At 58.1% G+C, this 18,054-nt stretch overlaps 3 protein-coding genes across 4 annotated transcripts in view; 1 reads left to right on the forward strand and 2 right to left on the reverse strand.

Annotated features, from left to right (window-relative positions):
• Positions 1-1,839: 1,839 nt before the first annotated feature.
• Positions 1,840-3,236, forward strand: HPCA (hippocalcin). 2 transcript variants are annotated; one of them, XM_041460797.1, is made up of 3 exons: positions 1,840-2,217; positions 2,756-2,861; positions 3,080-3,236. In XM_041460797.1, the coding sequence occupies exons 1-3, from the start codon at positions 1,840-1,842 to the stop codon at positions 3,175-3,177; spliced, it is 582 nt and encodes a 193-aa protein (XP_041316731.1). In that variant the 3' UTR covers positions 3,178-3,236. The 2 variants fall into 2 exon arrangements, with proteins under 2 accessions (XP_041316731.1, XP_041316732.1); XM_041460798.1 differs by having other exon boundaries at positions 1,840-1,999; positions 2,754-2,861.
• An 894-nt stretch (positions 3,237-4,130) lies between these two features.
• TMEM54 (transmembrane protein 54) lies at positions 4,131-5,680 on the reverse strand (the record flags this gene model as incomplete). Its single annotated transcript, XM_041460814.1, has 5 exons — positions 5,668-5,680; positions 4,976-5,169; positions 4,605-4,664; positions 4,292-4,480; positions 4,131-4,208 (listed from the first exon to the last, which is right to left on the reverse strand). Coding segments are annotated over exons 1-5 (534 nt in total), but the record flags the coding sequence as incomplete, so codon positions are not given.
• An 881-nt stretch (positions 5,681-6,561) lies between these two features.
• RNF19B (ring finger protein 19B) overlaps positions 6,562-18,054 on the reverse strand; it is a 12,044-nt gene continuing 551 nt past the window's right edge. Inside the window, 10 exon segments of the mRNA XM_041460791.1 lie at positions 6,562-7,359; positions 7,763-7,894; positions 8,849-9,056; positions 9,219-9,359; positions 9,787-9,901; positions 10,358-10,520; positions 10,916-11,060; positions 12,606-12,811; positions 17,684-18,051; positions 18,053-18,054. The exon segment at positions 18,053-18,054 is cut by the window's right edge and continues 551 nt beyond it. Coding sequence (XP_041316725.1) covers positions 6,879-7,359; positions 7,763-7,894; positions 8,849-9,056; positions 9,219-9,359; positions 9,787-9,901; positions 10,358-10,520; positions 10,916-11,060; positions 12,606-12,811; positions 17,684-18,051; positions 18,053-18,054 — 1,961 coding nt within the window. The 3' untranslated portion in view covers positions 6,562-6,878.

Raw genomic sequence — 18,054 nt, forward strand, 5'->3', positions numbered from 1 at the left:
CTTGGAAACCTCCCAGTGTTCCCAGTATTCCCAGTGCTCCCATTCCCCAGTGCTCCCATTCCCCAGTATTCCCCAGTGCTCCCATTCCCCGTGCCCCCAGAGCCCTTCCAACCCCTTACAGGGGCTGCACCCCGAGCTCTCCTGCGTGAGGTGGAGTCCCGGGGGGTGCGCGGTGTCCTGGGGGGTCCCGGGGGATGCTGCCGGTGCCCCCCGGTGCCGGTGCCGGTGCCCCTCTGGTGCCGGTGCCGGTGCCCCCGGTGCCGCTGCCCCCCGGTGCCTGTGCCCCCCGGCGCCGGTGCCGCTGCTCCCCCGGTGCTCGGGGGATGCTGTCGGTGCCCCCCGGTGCCGGTGCCGCTGCCCCCCGGTGCCGGTGCCGGTGCCCCTCTGGTGCCGGTGCCGGTGCCCCCGGTGCCGCTGCCCCCCGGTGCCTGTGCCCCCCGGCGCCGGTGCCGCTGCTCCCCCGGTGCTGGTGCCCCCCCTCTCCCGGCGCTGCGGCGGGCGCTCCCGGCGGGCGCTCCCGGGCTGCGTTGGCGGTGGCGGCGGCGACAGCGGCCGTGTCCGGGCAGGTAGGAGGTGGCGGGGACAAGGGGCCCGGGGGGGACACGCACACACACGAGCGGGGGGCGCTGAGGAGCCGCAGAGCCCGGGGCACCGGCACGGACCCAGCCCGGGCATGTCCGGCAGAGCCGCCCCCGCCCCGCCGAGTCTTTCGGGGGTGCCCGGGGTCCCCCTCGGTCTCCGACGCTTCTTTTGGGGGTGTCCCGGCAATCCGAGCGTGTCCGGTCTGGGGGGAGTCCCCCGGAGCCCTCCCAGCCCCGGAGAGGATTCCCTGGGGGTGCCCAGCCGCCCCTCCCGAGGTGCCCGCTTTGGGGGGGTCCTTGCAGAGCCCTCTCGGGGTGCTGAGCCCCCCACGGGTTCCCTCCCCAGCGGTGGGGGCTGCCCCGGGCAGTGGGGAGGGGTCACAGACCCCGGGGGGACAAAACCGGGGACCCCTGAGTGGGGTGGGGACACGCAGATCCTTCCTCGGGCTGCTGGAGCCTGGGGGGGAGGAGGATGAAGAGACCCTGTGGGGTCCCAGCCCCCCGAAACTGGGGGGTCCAGGTTGCTCCTCCTGGGGAGTCCCGTTTGCCCTGAGATCCGAAGGAATCTCTGGGGTTTTGGGGGTGCTGGGGGCCTCTCCCTGCTCTGGATAAGGCAGCTCCAGGCACTGAAGCCCCCACTGCACCCCGGGCACCCCAGGACGGTGGCAGTGGCACAAGGTCACCACGGAGTCCCCAGGCTGCGTGCTGGACTCTCCCTTGGTGAGCTCCTCCTTGCTGGGCTGGGGGCACCGTGGGGCAGGCACAGAGCCCCGGGCAGGTCCCTGCCACCCCCAGCCCTTCCTGGGGCTCCAGTGCCCGCCGGAGGCATCAAATATGAACGGAGAGAGCGGAGGAGCTGGAAATAACCCTGCTCCGAGGGGATCCTCCGGGGGATCTGACCCAGATCCGGCCGGCCCAAAGCTGGGCTGGACCCAGAACCGCAGGCACGGCTCTGCCGGGGTTCCCTCCCCTCCTCGGGGCCGCTCTGCGCTGCTGATCCCACCTAAATATCACCTCTATATTATGCAAATGAGCTCGAAGGGCTTATTACGCAAACAGGAGGGGGCCGGCGCTGGGGGCTCCCCGGGGCTGGCCCCGACGGCTCAGAGCGGCCGGCGGGGATGGAGGGAGCAGCATCGGCGTCCGGGGGCTGCCAGCCAGCGCTGCCCCGTCCCTGTCCCCTTCTGTAGCGCACAGGGACCCCCCGAGCCCGGCCAGGACCCCCCTGTCCCCGCAGCGCTCGTCCCCCCGCAGCGCAATGGGGAAGCAGAACAGCAAACTCCGGCCGGAGATGCTCCAGGACCTGCGGGAAAACACGGAGTTCTCCGACCTGGAGCTGCAGGGCTGGTACAAGGGCTTCCTGAAGGACTGTCCCTCGGGCATGCTGGACGTGGAGGAGTTCAAGAAGATCTACGCCAACTTCTTCCCTTACGGGGACGCCTCCAAGTTCGCCGAGCACGTTTTCCGCACCTTCGACACCAACGGCGACGGCACCATCGACTTCAGGGAGTTCATCATCGCCCTGAGCGTCACCTCCCGCGGCAAGCTCGAGCAGAAGCTCATGTGGGCCTTCAGCATGTACGACCTGGATGGCAACGGCTACATCAGCCGGGAGGAGATGCTGGAGATCGTGCAGGTACCGGGCAGCCCCGCTCTGCCGCGGCTCCCGCCGCGCGCTGCCGGTGTCACCGCGGCGCCACCGCGGCTGTCGCCTCCCGGGGTGAGGGTGGGTTGGGGATTTCGTGCTGTGGGATCCCCGGGATGGGGTTTTGCAGTAGCAGGGATGAAGTTGTTGCTGTTGCAGATGTGGTTGCGGGGGTCGTTTTGTCCTGGAGCTGTTCTGAGTGGTTCCCTGCCTGGGGGTGTCCCTTTGTCACCTCATCCCGGGAGTCTCCCGCGCTGCCAGGGCGGGCAGTGTTGGCAAACAGGCAGGAGACGCTGTCCTTGCCCAAATCCCATCCCGGTGATTCTCATGGCCACTGCAGTGGCATCCCGGTGGCCAAACCCTCCCTGCAGGAGCAGCTCCAGGCCTGGCTGTGCTGGGAGCTGCAGGAGCCACAGCCTGATCCCATTCCCATTTATCCCCATTCCCAGGGAAGCAAAGCCCGGAGCTCTGTCCCTGTCGCAGGTGGGCAATGCCAGGAGCCCACCCTCACCCTCTCTCCTTCCCCCAGGCCATCTACAAAATGGTCTCCTCTGTCATGAACATGCCTGAAGACGAATCCACCCCGGAGAAAAGGACGGACAAAATCTTCCGACAGATGGATACTAATAACGATGGTAAATGAGAGGAGCTGCAGGGGATTAGGGAGGGGTCTCATGGCTAAATCCTGGGCTCTCAGAAGGAGCTGATTAAACGGCTCGTGGCCTCGCTCAGGAGGGGCTCAGGGCGCTGGGCACCCCAGGGTGCTCCTCCCAGGTGGGGAGGGGGGTCCATGGGCTGCTCTGGGTGGTCTCAGGCGCTGGGAGATGGCTGAGCTGTGTCCCCTTCCCCGCAGGGAAGCTCTCTCTGGAGGAGTTCATCAGAGGGGCCAAGAGCGACCCGTCCATCGTGCGCCTGCTGCAGTGTGACCCCAGCGGGGCCATGCAGTTCTGAGCCCCACAGACCCCCAGAGCCCCCCCTGCCACCCCCCACCCTGCAGATGTCACTGTCCCTTGCCCAGCTCCTGTAGTCCCCGCTGTGCCCCCACAGCCCCTGGTGGGATGAGAGCTGGAGCTTGGCTAACATTGGGGTGAGGGGGGCCCTGGGGACAGTCCCCATCCCTGGGGGGCTCCTGCACTGGTGGGAGGGTGAGGCAGGGTCTGCCCTGAGTGAGGACAGTCCCCCCCAGCACCGGGGCTTGGAGCAGGGGGGGACAGGCTGGTGGCCAAGCCACTGCTCAGGTGTGGGGACACAGCCCAGGGGACAAAGCCCTGGTGGCTGGGGGGTCCCCAGCACCCAGCCCCACGTGGAGACACCACCACAGGCAGCCCCTTCCCCACGGAGGGGGGTCTGTGCTTCTGGGCTTTAATACCTGCAGAATAAAGTTTGTGTCAGTGCAGTCCGTGCTGGGAAAGGGGACACGGAACCCCTGGGGAAGTTCCTCCCTGCAGGGTCTGGATCCAGGATTTCATCCCTCACTGCAGCCCCAGGGATGGGCTGGTGTTCCAGGGGATGTGTCCACACATCCTGGGAGGCAGCTGAGTCCTGTCCTGGGGCTGTGCTGGTGCCAGAACGGGGCAGGAACGGCCAGGACACATCCACAGGGTCATTTATCCCTCAGAGCCGGGCAGTTTCTCCGCTGTCCAGTCTCAGCAAGCCCAGGCACTGCCCGGGGCCGGGGCTCTCCACTGGGGCTGCCTGCAGAGAGACCTGGAAGCCAGAGAGAAGGATGAGAATGGGAGCATTGAGGGGTGGAAGCATCAAATCCACAAGTCACCCCTGGGCCCAGCCAGGTCTGCCCCAGCCCTGCAGGGGAGGGGTGGGAGCTGAGGCCAGGAACCAGGAATCACCTTCATCCGGAGCATCCCGTGGCAGCAGCGGCCGAGGCGCAGCAGCTCCAGGGTGAGCAGGAGGCAGCGGGTGCTGAAGAAGATCCCCATGGCCTCCAGCAGGAGGGAGATGACCCAGAGGGACAGCGTGGAGCTCTGGGAGGCAGCGGGGAGCATCAGCCCCCTGCACATCCTCCCCTTGCCCGGCACATCCCATCCCCACCCCACGGGGCACTCACATAGACGCGGGTGGGGTCGAAGGGACACTCGGGGGACACCGGGGCGAGGGCGGTGCTGGAGATGGAGCAGGGGGCCAGCAGCACCCGGCCCTGGTTGCCCAGGGTGAGGCCGATGGCCACGAGCAGCCCCAGCAGGCAGCACAGGCAGCACAGGCTGCTGCAGGCGCTCAGGGCCAGCAGCGCCCATTTCTGCAGGAGAGAGAGGAGAGGCAGCACGGGGATGTCCCCTGGGCATGTCCCCTCCCCAGGAGGGACCCCAGAGAGGGGCTGTGGGGGCTGTGCAGCTCCCTGGGAGGGGGCTGGGGGTGCTTACGAGGGCAGCAGGGCCGAGGTAACGGGAGAGCAGCAGGGCAGACACTGCACAGGAGATGGTCTGCGGGAAGCACAGGGGGGTCAGCGAGGAGCAGCCCCTGCCCCAGGGACACCGGGCACCTTTCCCTGCTGCTGCTGTCCCTGGGAGCTCATCCAGGGGCAGCGCTTCACCTCCCACAGCCTCACCCAGCAACGAGCCCCGGAGCGTTGAATTCCCCAGGGAAAGGTTTGTTTCGGGTGGGGAAGGGGAGACAGAGCAGTGTCCATCCTGCATCCCACCTCCTTCCCACCCTGCATCCCTCCTCCATCCCTCCCTCACCCCAACCCCTCCCCACGTCCCCGCCGTGTCCCCAGCCCCGTTGCCGGTGGTACCAGCAGTGCAGCGATGACAGAGGCGCTGTTGGTGACACCGTAGTGCAGGGAGGTGGCGTCGCGGGCGGTGACCACGAAGCGCAGGACGGTGCCGTGGACGAGAGCCCCGGTGATGAAGTTGAGGTGCCCGACGATGAGGAGGATGAGCCCCGTTTTCATCAGCACCTTTCGGTGGCTGCTGGGATCCAGGTGGCCTGAGACGAGGGGAGAGGAGGGTGTGGGGTGGCCAGCACCTGGCACAAGAATGGGACATTTGGGGACAAACCCAGAGGACGTGGGCCGTGCTGGCAGGGGGATGAGGCAGGAGGTGATGTGGAAGCCCAGGTATGCAGACCACTGGTCCAGCCAGCTCTCCTGGGACTGGTGGTGCCAGCGGCCATGGGGACAGGGTCCCTGTGGGGCTGGGAAGAGCTGGGGCTCCTCGGAGTGACGAGGAAGCTCCGGGAGAGCAGCTGGCCCCAAACGGCAGCTCCAGGGCTGGGCTTGGCAGCCAGCACTTCGAGGGGTGACCGTGGGGCTGCTCCCCCTCTGGAGCCCACCCTCACACAGCCATCACCACCGGTGCTCAGCCCAGCTCCTCCCCTGACCGATCCGAGTCCTCAGCTCCTCTCCCTCCCTCCCTGCCTCAGTTTCCCTGCAGAGGGCAGAGACGGAGCCCTCCTGTTGTGATCCCCACCCAGAGCCGGACTCACCCACTCGGCACATCTTCACCGGGCCACGATCAGCCCATCAGAGCCCCTCGATGCCCCGGGGGGCTGCCCTGGCCCTGCCCTCAGCCCCCGGCCCCATCGGGTCTGGGCAGGACCAGGACACCGGGGCCACCCGGAGCCACCCGCCTGCTGCTCCGGTTCCTGTCAGACCAGCTCCCCGGGACAAAGGGATAACTCCACCTTTTCCTGCGTGTCCCACCCCTGCCCTCCCCTTGCTGCCAAGCCCTCAGTTTTGCCGTGACATGCCGTGCCGTGCCGTGCCATGCCAATTCACCATTCCAGGCTTCCTCATCCCCCTCCCCACCCATCCCCACCCCCCCAGCTGTGGCAGCAGGCTGGGATCCAGCCAGGCAGGTCCCCAAAGGCTGAGGGTCTGGGAAGGGGCACTGGGGACACGGCCAGGCCACAGGGCACTGAGCAGCACTGCCAGGGACTGCCCTGCAGGGACAGGGCAAAGCAGAGGGGTCAGGGCGGGTGGGGACTTGGCCAAATGGTGACTCAGAGGAGCTGGTTTGGTGGCCATTGCCTTCAGGGAGCTTCCAGGGAAATTCCAGGGACAGGGACAGGAGGAGCCCCCAGCTCAGCTCACACGGAGGGGCTGGGGGGTGTTTTAACACAAACTCTGGTTCCTGGCACTGCACTGTCCCCAACGTCCCACCTGAGCCACTGCTCTCAGCATCCTCAGCTCCCACACACCCACAATGCTGGAGATTTGCCTTTTTTTCCCCATTCTTCTCCTCCTTTCACCTGTACCCAGCCCTGGTGCACAGGGAGGGGAGAAGAGACTCTGCCCAAGCCTTTGGGAACAGCATTCACGCGGACAAAGGCAGCTGGAAGATTTCCCTGCAGCTTTGGAAAGGATGAGCTGGATTCAGGTCCAATGACAACCAGAGTCTTTATTCCAAGAGTCCCTTAGGATGGTTGCAGACATACAGACACACGTACATATTTACACTCTTACACACCTCACAGAGTTTGAACCAATAAATTAAAACAAAAAGAGGGCGAAGGGGATTTTTTTTTTCTTTGCTTTTTTTTTTTTTTTTTTTTTTTGGTTGCTTTTTTCCTGTGTCACGTAAGAAACAACAACTCCCCGAGGCAAGGCTGGGGGAGCCAGCTGGAGGATGGCAAACAGAAGCCAACAGGGACACAACCCTGGCCCAGAAGCTGCAGTGACAGGGATGGTGCTCAGGTCACACTCTGGCTTCGATGCATTCCAGCTGGACCATCTCATCCAGCCGGCAGCCCTCGGCTTGGGCACAGTGGCTCAGGTGGGCACTTGGGCTCTGGGCACCTCTTGCTCTGGGGGTGTGTGGGCAGCCTGCTGCAGTCTGGCACTGGGGGGACTCGCACTCGTCCGAGGTGATGTCGGGCACGTCGTCAGACTGGCTGTCCGAGCTCTCCAGGTCGCTGCGGATGCTCTCGGGCTGGGCCAGGGTGATGTCCCACGTCTGGCTGGCAATGCAGTCCTTTTGCTCACAGCTTTGGTGTTTGCACGTCTGCTCCTGCTTGTCATCCTCCTCCTCTTCCTCTTCCTCCTCCTCTTCTTCTTCCTCGTTCTCTGCCATTTGGGTGTGGACGTGCAGGGAGTCCTCTGTGCTGCTGCCGCTGGTCAGCTGGTAGTGACTGGGTTTGGCTTCGATGTCCACCTGGATCTCCATGTTATTGCACTCCCTGCAGGACAGGAACAACCACCCTCACGTTACTGGGTTTAACTGGGCTGTACTGGGAGGATCACACCCCCCCAAACACCAGCAAGATGCTGCTCATCACCCCAGGACTCGCTGCTCTCCTTGAATCCTCCCAACAGAGCCAAGATCACCCCCAGGCTGGGCTGGGAAAGCTCCAGAGCCCCCTCAAAGTGCCAGAACAGCCCTTGAGGGTGCTGGGCTGCAGATCCCCTCCCCAGCCTCCACACCACACATGGAGGCTGCTCCCAAACTGTCGCCAGCCCTCCTCCTGTGTTGGAGAAGGATGGATCCCTGGTGCAAACACAGCCATCCCACCACCCCCAGAGCCTGCATTTCTCCAGGACAGCCTCCACCAACGCTCCTCTCAGCTCTCCACGTCCTCCTACCTGTCCTGGGGGTTGTAGGAGCTGATGATGGAACCAGCCATGGCTCGGGTGCTGGCGTTGTCGCTGATGGCCCCCAAACTGACTGAGTCTTTGGGGAAAATCTCCTTCTGGACATCTGCCTGGACTTCCAGCCTGCAGGAAAGAAGAGGATTCCTCAGAAACGCTTCAGATGCTTTAGGAGCACCAACCCATCCCTGCTCCTCGTGGGAAAGCAAGAATCCCTGTGAGCTGGCCCAGCTCAATGTGACAGGAGTTTAACCCCAGTGGTTGCTCTCATTTAGTCTCATTTTTGGCTCCATTTAGGCAAATCCATTCGGTTTTCCATGACGGAGGTAAAGCCGTGTTTACATCCATGACTCACACGGTTCCTGCGAAGAGCTGATTTCCATGGATCTCGCACAGAGCTGTGATTACATCCTGGCTGCCACATCAACACGTGGCTCTAATTACCCAGAAAACTGACTCACAGGCAAGTTAGGAGGAAAACTGTGGTGTAACCTCCTGACTTGGAGAGCCATGACCCTGCTTGCAGAGCAGGAAGCATCAAAGCCTCCAGGCTGGGATAACAGGGCTGGAATAGCTTTAAGCAGGGCAGGCAGGAGCTCTGTGCTGTTCCAAATTAAGCTGAAGCATCAGCTCTGTGGTCCCAAGGAGCTCAGTAGGGATCTGTCCTCCTTGCAAGAATTAGACTGGCACTGACTCCAGAAACAGAATCATGCAATGGTTTGGGTTTGGAAAGGACTTTAAAGATCACCCAGCACCAACCCCCTGCCACGGGCAGGGACACCTCCTAGCCCAGGCTGCTGAGAGCCCCATCCAACCTGGTCCTGGAACATCTCCAAGGACGGGGACCCCACAAACTCTCTGGGCAATCTGAGCCAGTACCTCCCCACCCTGGGTGGCTCTGGGTTCCAGATCATCCTAGGTGATGTCCTAGACCCGGTCATTCTACAGCAGACCAGGGCACAAAAACACCACCACACAACCCCTCGATCAAAGCAGCTTCACTCACACTCCTGGGAAGCTCTCCAAAACAAACCCACTCAACTCTTGGGAACCCCTCTGCTTTTCCCACAGCCCAGTTACCTGCTGTACTTCCCCTTGCTCCCCGAGAGGACTCCCCCACTCAGGGTGCCCCCGGACAGGGCGGCGAAGCTGGCGGTCTCGCTGTAGTTGCCCTGGATGACACTGAGCCCGTCTGTGGGGCTGCCACTGGTGCTCAGCACACTGGTCAGCCCCTCAATGCTGCTCTCTCCAATGCTGGGGTTCTTCAGGGCTCTCCAGGCATCGGCCACTGCGGGGAAGGAGAGCACAAGGGGTTGGAATCGGCAGTGGGAGCGCTCGGCTGCGACGTCTCATCTCAGATCTGGGAGACATCAGAACCTCAAAGCATTTCATTACAAGAGGCAACAACAAGAGCATTTTGCTTCACCCCCTTGCCATCACCAGTGATTACCTGTGATAGGTCCATCATCTTCATCAAACTCGATTTTCACGCCCTTTCCGTTGGCTGTGCTGACCCCACAGCCACCACCCCGGCACAGCGAGATGGGCACGACCCCATAGACGTAGGCCAGCATGATGGGGACCCCAATTCCTGGAGAGGAGGATGAGCTGGGTTAAGAGGAGCTTGAAGACGTGTTGGGCAGACAGAAAAAAGTTTTTAGGGACTCTCTCAGTCATGTTTTTGTTGCTTTTAAAGGTTCCAATTCACAATTATGCAGGCAGACAGTGGAGGAGCACTGTGGGCTGAGTGGGGGAACCCCAAGAGCATTGAACCCCCCAAGGCATCAGCCACCAAACCATGACAGGAGACAGCTCTGTGTGACAAGGGACTCCAGGATGGGCTGTGACACAGCCAGCTGGTGCTGCAGACAAGCCCTGTGCTGGCTGTGGGCCAGCTCGAGCACACCAGGATGTGAGACAGCATTGTGCCCAAACCCACACTGCAAATTGTCCTTGGGCCACCCACTTGTCTCAGTGGCCACCAGGCCAGCAGAAGGGACAGGGCTGAGGCCACTTACCAACACTGACAGCAGCAATGACTGGGGAGGCAATGACAGACAGGGTGACCCCACCAGTAATGGCCAAGTTCCTCTTGTGCTTGGAGGTTTTCTTCCCCTCATACCTGCTGTGGATCTGATGGAAGAAAAAGCACCAGGTGAGAACAGCAGACTCCCAGGGGACATTAAGAAGTGATTTTACAGCTTTGCCAGCTGCATGAGCCCTTGAAGAACCTCATTTTGGGCACAGATCTCCTCACAGAGCAGACCTAGCATGAGGGTCTGTGCTGAAGAAAAGGAAGCAACAAAAAGTACAGTGCTGATGGGCTCAAAAGGGACCTCCTGGGTGCTCCTGGGTCAAGGCAGAGGCACAAGAGAAATGCAAAATTCACTTGGGAGGACTTGAGCCTTAAGGGCTACCAGGGCTATCAGCCACCACCTTTCCCCTGCCCACACAAAGCCCAGGAGATAAGAGAAGCTTTAGAAGAGAAAATTGAATTTGGGTCCTATGACAAGATCCACCCTTCCTATCAGCTCTAAATGTCTGGTCAGCACAGAGAACAGCCCAAACCCTTCTGCCCCCCACACTCACCTTCCTCCCAACGTACACAGGGATGCCAATGACCATGGCAGGAATGGCAATGCCAGCAATGAGGGAAATGCCCACAGGAGCTCCAATCAACGTGCCCAGCTGCCAGAGAATCTTCTTTTTACGACTCCATGGCTTTTTGCCCCAGAATGTACAGCCAGAGGGGCTTCAGGGAAGAGAAAAAAATGACATTAGCACTCCAGCAATTCCTATAAACTCCTGAGAATCCCAAGTTCAAATTGCACATGAATAAAAACAAAAAATTAGGAAGCAGGTAGACAACACAAATAAGTTTTCTGTCTTTTTTTCCCCCCAAAAGGTGAATATCACACTACTGGGCCTATGTTTAATAGTCAGTACACCAAGAGGTCTCAAAGGTAATTGTATCAGGACCTTTGTTTGGTGTGGGAAGAGCATCTAAATGCTGTAAAGTGGGATCAGAGTTCATCTCTTGGGGTCAGAAACAACAAAATTTCACTGAAGCAGGGGGATTAAAGTCCAGCAGGGGCAGTGAACTCCTCCGCACGGCCTGAGAGAGGCACGTGCAGCTGCCCTGCTCACCTGAGGTAATGCAGATCTGAGATCTCCTTCATGCAGAGCCAGCAGAACTCGCAGCCACACACGGCACACGTCATGTGGTTGCAGCTGCCATCGTTCATCTTGATGATGTAAGCACTGCAGCGTGGGCACGGCTTGATGTCATCAGCTGAGGGGAGGAAACAGGGAATTCAGATGGGATCTCAGCTCTCAGAGTCGATAATCAACCAGGGGATTCTCATTAAGGATTGAAATTCTTATTTTCGCTGCAGCAGAACACCTTTGCTGCTCACAGGGGGTCTTTAATTTATCTCAGAGAAGATCATTTTGACGTGACAGACCCCACCAACAGCAGGGACTGGGAACAACAGCCATTTTTAAAAGCTTGTTCTAATCTTGAATGGGATGTATTCCAGAATTCATGCTTAAACACAGGGAACAAGTCATACCTGCCCAGCACAACGAGCCATTACTGAATTGCTCCATGGAGGTGATTCATGGGCCAAGAACAACACAACAACTGGGAGAACAGGCACTGGAGAAACCCCAAACCCGGCCTTTAGGGGACCAGGGGCTGCAGCCACACACAGCTGCAGAGGCTGCCCAGGTCCCAGCCTGCTGCTGGCAGAGCAGGATAAGGGGTTTTCATCCCTTCCTTAATTCAGGCACCATCTGATCGTGGTTATGCAATGGCTGTGCCGTGGTTCAGGGCTCTGCTGGCCCCTGCAAAGCTCAGCAAGATGAAATCCAGCTGTGAGCCCAGCTCACACCTTATTAATCACCAGGCTGGATCCAGCACGGCAGGGTGGGGAGAAACCACTGTCTCAAAAACCTCCCTTCCCATGGCTAAGTGCCCTTCCTGGCAGGGATCTTTTTAACAGGATAGAAAAACTGGGTTTTTCTGCTGGCTGGGGCAGTATCTGTGCTGTCCATTCTTAGGGTTCTCTAAACTGGAGCATGTTGGACCTTGGCACACCACTAAGCCACCTCAGAACCACCCACGACAGCTCCACGCTGAGTGAATTAATATTTAAACTCCTCACACAGAAGGAAAAACAGGGTATTTTGTTTGGGGATAGGGCAGGGCTTTAAAAAATGGCCTCACTGCCCACTTCCAGAGTCAATACAGTTATTTTTAAGGAACACAAACTCAGCAGACACAGCAGCTCCTACCAGGCAGCGGAGGAGTTCTGTGGGTTGGCATTTTTTTGGTACCTGCCATTACCAAGACCTAACAGTGCACAGAGCAGAGCTCTCCACACTCAGCTGGCCATGAATGCTGCTCCTCACCACCAGGCAACTTTGAAGCTGCCAACAGTAAAAAAAGTGACTGCTTGTTCAGTGTTTAGATCAGCAAAAAAGCAAGAACATCCAAGATCAAAAGAGCCACAAGCAGAGCTGGGGCGGATGAGGGGAGTTGCCGTGACACAAAAGGACCCAAAGCACATCATCACCTACTGATCTATTTGGTGCTGCTGGAAGAGATCAGATGTGTTCTAACACACAGGAGGAGGGGAAATGACTCTGAGTTTCACAGCTGCTGGAGACACTTTGAGGGGAAGAGGTTTGCACAGAGCTGCCGCTTCCTCATCACCCACACGCACAGCGCCGAGCAGCCCAAAAATCATGCTGTGACTCTTGCAGGGCAAGGAGCTGGAGCCCAGTGGGTCTGTCTGAATTTGTGATATTTTATGAAAAAGGGGTTATTCCATACCCGGCCCTGACTCCTGTCCGTAGCTGAGGCCCGACGTGTGCTTGGTCCGTACGCGCAGGGTCTGCGCCCGCTGCTGCCGCGCCATGTCGCAGGTTTGGTTGGGGTGCCATATCTGCTTGCAGTGGTAGCAGAACTCTGTCTGGCAGCCCTCCCTCTCGCAGGTCAGCTTGGGGCAGCTGGCACAGCCGTAGGCGATCACGGCGTAGCTGCGGGGAGGAATTGAAACACAAAGTTACCAAGTGAGAGACCCTTCACTGACACAGCCAGAGCCAGCAGCCCACCTGCCCCATCTCATTCCTGATCGCTGCTACAGCAGCCTCCACGCCAGACACATTCCTGAGCTCTGCAGGGCCTGAAATTAAGCAGTGCTAATTGGGTTATTCAGGGCAGGGACCTTTCATGCAGGCAGCTTGAGATGCTGAGTTGTTCTCTCCTCAGTAACTGCTGGCAGTTCTCACTGGCAGCTCACACAGGGCGGATTTGTCTGGCCCGGTGTGCCCAGCTAACTCCTTGCTGTTTCCTCCCAGGATGTGCTCTGGCTGCTCTTTCCAGGCACACACATCCCTCATTTCCTTAGGACAGATCTATGGATGGTTCAGAGGAGTCTAGGAAAGCTGAGCTTGTCCTGGGCACTTCTATCAACTGAATGATTCTAAAAAAGTGGAATAACAGTTCCATAATAACAGCTCCATACGTAGCTAAGCCAACAAGTGAGCTCCTCAGAGCTTCCTTTTCCAAAGAGTGGTGAAGAACAATGCCCTGCCTTTGGAACAAGCCATAACTGGAGTGAAATAATCAACTGTGCAAGAGAGAGAGGCCAAGCTCAACCAGCTCACTGTGACAGCAGTGTGACACGCCCAGAAGGAAGTGTCCTGTGTACACTGAAGCCTCAGCAGCATCACCAAGCAGCGCTGCAGAAATGTGACTGACAGCCTCTGAGGATGAGGCTGTTTCCATTGGCAGGGGCTGACATGAGCAATTCCACAAGTGCCTTCCCAGTCCTACAACACCCATATGGCAAAAAGGGTATTTTTGTTAGTGGTCAGAGGAGAATAACTCCTATTTAAGGTTTCATATTCAGAGCTTGTGTGGCTCGAGTTGTATTTGCCTCTTCTTCTCCAAGGCAGCAGCGTGAGAACCACTGAATGTGTCATACCACAATGATTCATATCCCGTGGGAGTTTGAGCAACTTCATCCTGCCAGGCTACGACAGCATCGCCAGAGAAACAACATCTGAGGGCTGGCAGGCACGACTGCAGCTCTACCTGTGCATCCACACACCTGCACCCGAGCCCAGCACGAGGAGAGATGGGAAAACTCCATCCCTGGAAGTGTCCCAGCCCAGCACTGGATGAATTTTAAGGTCCCTTCCAAGCCAAACCACTCTGTTCCTATACGATAATTCCGAGATGGAAATGACCCAAGGGGTTTGGGAGGGATGGATTTGATTCCTGTGCACTTTGTCTAAGGAATATCCCACTAAATTTCCTCACCCTTCCACTACCCCCTGGCCTGCCCTTGGCAAAGCAGAAAGGAAAAGCTTCATCTGCCCAGCTGTGTTGTGACACTGCTATTTCAAACCCTAACAGCAGCCTAGGAGAGCTCACTGCAATATATTAAGCACACTCTAAATTAACTCCTCACTCAAAATGTTGGGTTTTTTTTTTTAAACACTCAAGAAATTAAATTCATCAGCATTTATATTTTATTGCTGGAGCTGAAATGACAAATATCATGCACAAGCCCACAGCTGTGGGGAAAGAAGCTCCAGGAGTGTCTAGTGGGGAAAGAAATAACACATCTCCACGTCAAGGTCAACTAGAAAGTGGGTTTTGAAGTGAAATGCTGAGGAATAGTCATGGCAGGACCTCGATGGACAGTGGTTCTCCTCTTCCACGGACCTCTGACATACTGCTGGCTTAAATGGCCATTTTCAGGCTCAATCCCTTTAGGGAAGAAGAGAAACTGAGTTCTCCTCCCTGAGTTTTCCCCACAAAGCAACGTGAGTGTCTTCCTGAGACCCCAGGAATGGCACAGCTCCACTTCCAGCCCCCTCCTTAGAAGGCCACGAGTTTCCTCTGTCCCTCCTCCTGCCCATTCACGGATCTCAGCCCACACACCTCCGTTTTCTTTAAAGGTTCTGTTTTTCTCCCAGACTTCTGGGAAAGCTGCAGTGTGACAAACACTAGACAGCAATACCACCTGACTGTAGCAAGGGAAAAAAAAAAAAAAAAAAAAAAGCCAAACGGAGCTGCAAACACAGAAAATGATTTGTTTTGCAATTGATGGCGCATCAATTGACCAGGGTTTCCATGGCAACACGCACCGGTGTTGTGTTGTCTTCCTCCTCCTCCTCCCGGGCAGCACAGCCAGGCTCTTTCATTTAGGAAACACTGCAAGACGCAGGAGGAAGGCACAGGATGTTTTTAGGGTTCTGTGACAGCCCTGCAGCCCCTTGATGCTGCCACCTCGGTGGGGGTGACCAGAGAATGCCACCCCAGCCCTTGTGGGGTACCTCGGTGGTACTGGAAATGACACAACTTTTAGCATTTTTGTTGTAACTTCATTCAGGGGTTTTGTTTGCCTTTGGCCAGGGGGAGGGGAATTGAAGTTTCTCTTCAAAAGCCCGGTTGAGGTCTCATGAGCTGAACACCAACAGACTGGGAGGAGCCAGAAGAAACAGAGGAAATAAAGGGACATCAACAAACATCACCCCCTGGTGAGGCTGGAGACACCTGGTCTGGGGAAACATCGATAAGAGAACCAAAGAATGAGGACTGAATTAGCATCGAAGGGATCAATAACCAAGAGGAGATAGAATCATTGTGGAATTTAAGACCAACCAACGTGAATTTCTTGGGGGTTTTTAATGTATAAATATGTGAAAAGTCTGGTAAAGAACTAGGTGAGATGGAAGGATTTTCACGGCACAAGCCATGCACGTGTGGATAAAAAAGATTTCTGCTGCACATCCTGGCCAGAATAAAGGAATGCCTCGATTCTCTGACACTGAAATGACGTTGCTGGCGAGTTTCAGTTCGGGTGACAGTGGTGGGTGACAAACATCACCCTGCCGTGCCCCCAGCCCTACACTCTGTACTACTCCTGCACTACTACAGCGGGGAAAGCCCGCTGTAAATAATTCATACCCTGATTTTACATAAGCACAGCCACACAAGCTCTGCTGGGAAGAATGAATAGGGTGATTAATTCCTCTCCCTGCCGGAGGGCTGATTCCAACAGCCTTTGTTCCAGCGCTACAGACACACCAGCAGCGCTGGTCCACTAGAGCTGTCTCCAACATCTCCAACAGCCCCCGGGTCGCTTCTTGCTCTTCTGGGCAGCTGGGAGGAGGATGCCAGCATGACACCCGGCTCATCCTGCTCCCTGACTAACCAGGGAGGAGGCTCCAGCTCAGAGAAAGAGCCGTGTGTGACAGCAGCCTGCCCAAACCCCCCCAGAGGAAGGGATCAGGCTCAGGCTGCTGTCACAGAGGCAACGCCCTCCGGGCCGTGCTGGAGCTGGCTCCTTCCAACCAGCCAGCCCGGGTGACGTCGCTGTTTGTACACCTTATCCTGGGCACAGATAACATCACAACAGTCAAGGAGCTGAGATTCGGTGAGCAGGAGCCGGATTTTCTCTAGCCGGTTAGCAGCAGAGGCATTCCCACCGTGGCTGCTCTATCTCCTCGATCTCATCCCCAGCGCTGCTGAAATATCGAGATCTTGCACTTGATTTGGCTTCAGAAAGGAGCAAAGGTGTTGTTTGCTGTTAGCTTCACCCTCTGAAGGAACAAGGCCTTATACAGGATGCTCAAGAGGCCGTGAAATCGGTAACCTGAGCCAGGTTCACTGATTTGCATAGGATGCCTATTACAAGGCTCTGATTAAATCTTCACAATCCTCCCACCAACTTTTCCACTCCGACTACTAGGTCAGACTTTCCTTTCATGTTCTTGCTACCCAGAATTGCTATCCAAGCTGAGTTGTAGCTCAATTTCACATCACTTCTCTTAAGTTCCCCGACCAAGCCCTTTTCCAGGCAGCTTTTGCTCACACCCAAACCAGAAACCTCATAGAGTTCGTTTAAAGGAAAAGGGAAGAGAAAATGAAAGCAACACGTTCATAACTACACAGTCATCAAGCTTGGCTGGGCTGACTTCTGGACAGACAGACGTTTCCTCTCTTGGGCAACGGACAGTGAGTCAACATCACTCCTCTCTGCTGTGTATTCATGTCCTCACTAGGAAAAAGTGGTTCCTGTTCCTTCTTCCCCACTACTGGAGGCTGCACCGCTGTCCACATGCACTGTCCCCAGGACTGGCAGAGAAATGCACAGCTGGGAAAGCCCACACTTACCATTTGTGCAGAAAAAAAGGTTTCTGTTATATTAGGGGAGCAATGGCTCTGCTAAAACCCCCTTCAAGTCATATCACTCCTACCCAGTCTGTCTGTGCTTTCACAATCCCCAAGGTCAAATCCTGGAGCTCTTGAGAGATAATGGGGATAGATGGAATTTTGGTACCCAAGGCCTATCAGCTGTCCTGAACAGACTGCAGATAAGCAAAGATCCCCTGCAGCGAGGGCTCTTCATGGGACACAGCAGCACCCTACTGAGGTCTGGACACCTCCCTGTGCCGTCCTGGGAAACACGTGGGCACGGGCAGGACAGTGAGCCCCAGGGCCATGCCAGCCGGGATGCCATCCGCAGGACCCGCTGGGGACAGGCAGCAACCACAGCGGTTCCACTTCACCCAGCTATCCCAGCACGAGTTGGGGACAGCCAGCACCCCTCCAGGGTGGGGTCTGCCTTCCCCAAGCCGCCCCAGGACAGACAGATGGGGCAGCACCCTAAGCAGGCAGCAGGTTTCCCCTGCCAAGCTGTCCCACGATGGAAGGGACGTGCGTTCTCCTCCTCCACACGCTTTCCCAGCATGGAGAGATCAGCACCCTATGGGGACAGCCGTTCCCCACTCCTCAATGTGTCCCAGGACGGAGAGACAAGCAGGTCCCCCTTTGCTGTCCCAGCACGGAGTGGCAGCATCCCACCGCCACCCCTCGTCTCCCGCAGCACTCACCCGCAGTCGGGGGCCGGACACCAGCGGCAGTCGGGGTCGGCGGCGAGGCAGCGGCGCAGCATGAACTCCTCGTACTTGGCGACGAGGTGCGGGGAGTCGCGGAGCAGGCGGCGGATGTCGGCGGGGTTGAGGCGCTCGCTGCACTCGGGGCAGCAGATGTTGACGCGGGACTCGGTGATCTCGATGCGCAGGTACTGCCGCAGGCAGGCCCCGCACGACCGGTGCGGGCACGACAGCAGCCGCGGCGCGTTCTCCGCCGGCTGCCGCACCAGGCACAGCGGGCACTCCAGCTCCTCCTCGCCCTCCGGGACCACCGGAGCCTCCTCGGGGGGCGGTGGCGGCGGCGGCGGCGGCGGGGCCGGCGGGGCGGC

This window comes from Pyrgilauda ruficollis, unplaced genomic scaffold, assembly GCF_017590135.1.
Source record: "Pyrgilauda ruficollis isolate IOZ18807 unplaced genomic scaffold, ASM1759013v1 scaffold149, whole genome shotgun sequence".
Classification (NCBI taxonomy): Eukaryota; Metazoa; Chordata; class Aves; order Passeriformes; family Passeridae; genus Pyrgilauda; species Pyrgilauda ruficollis.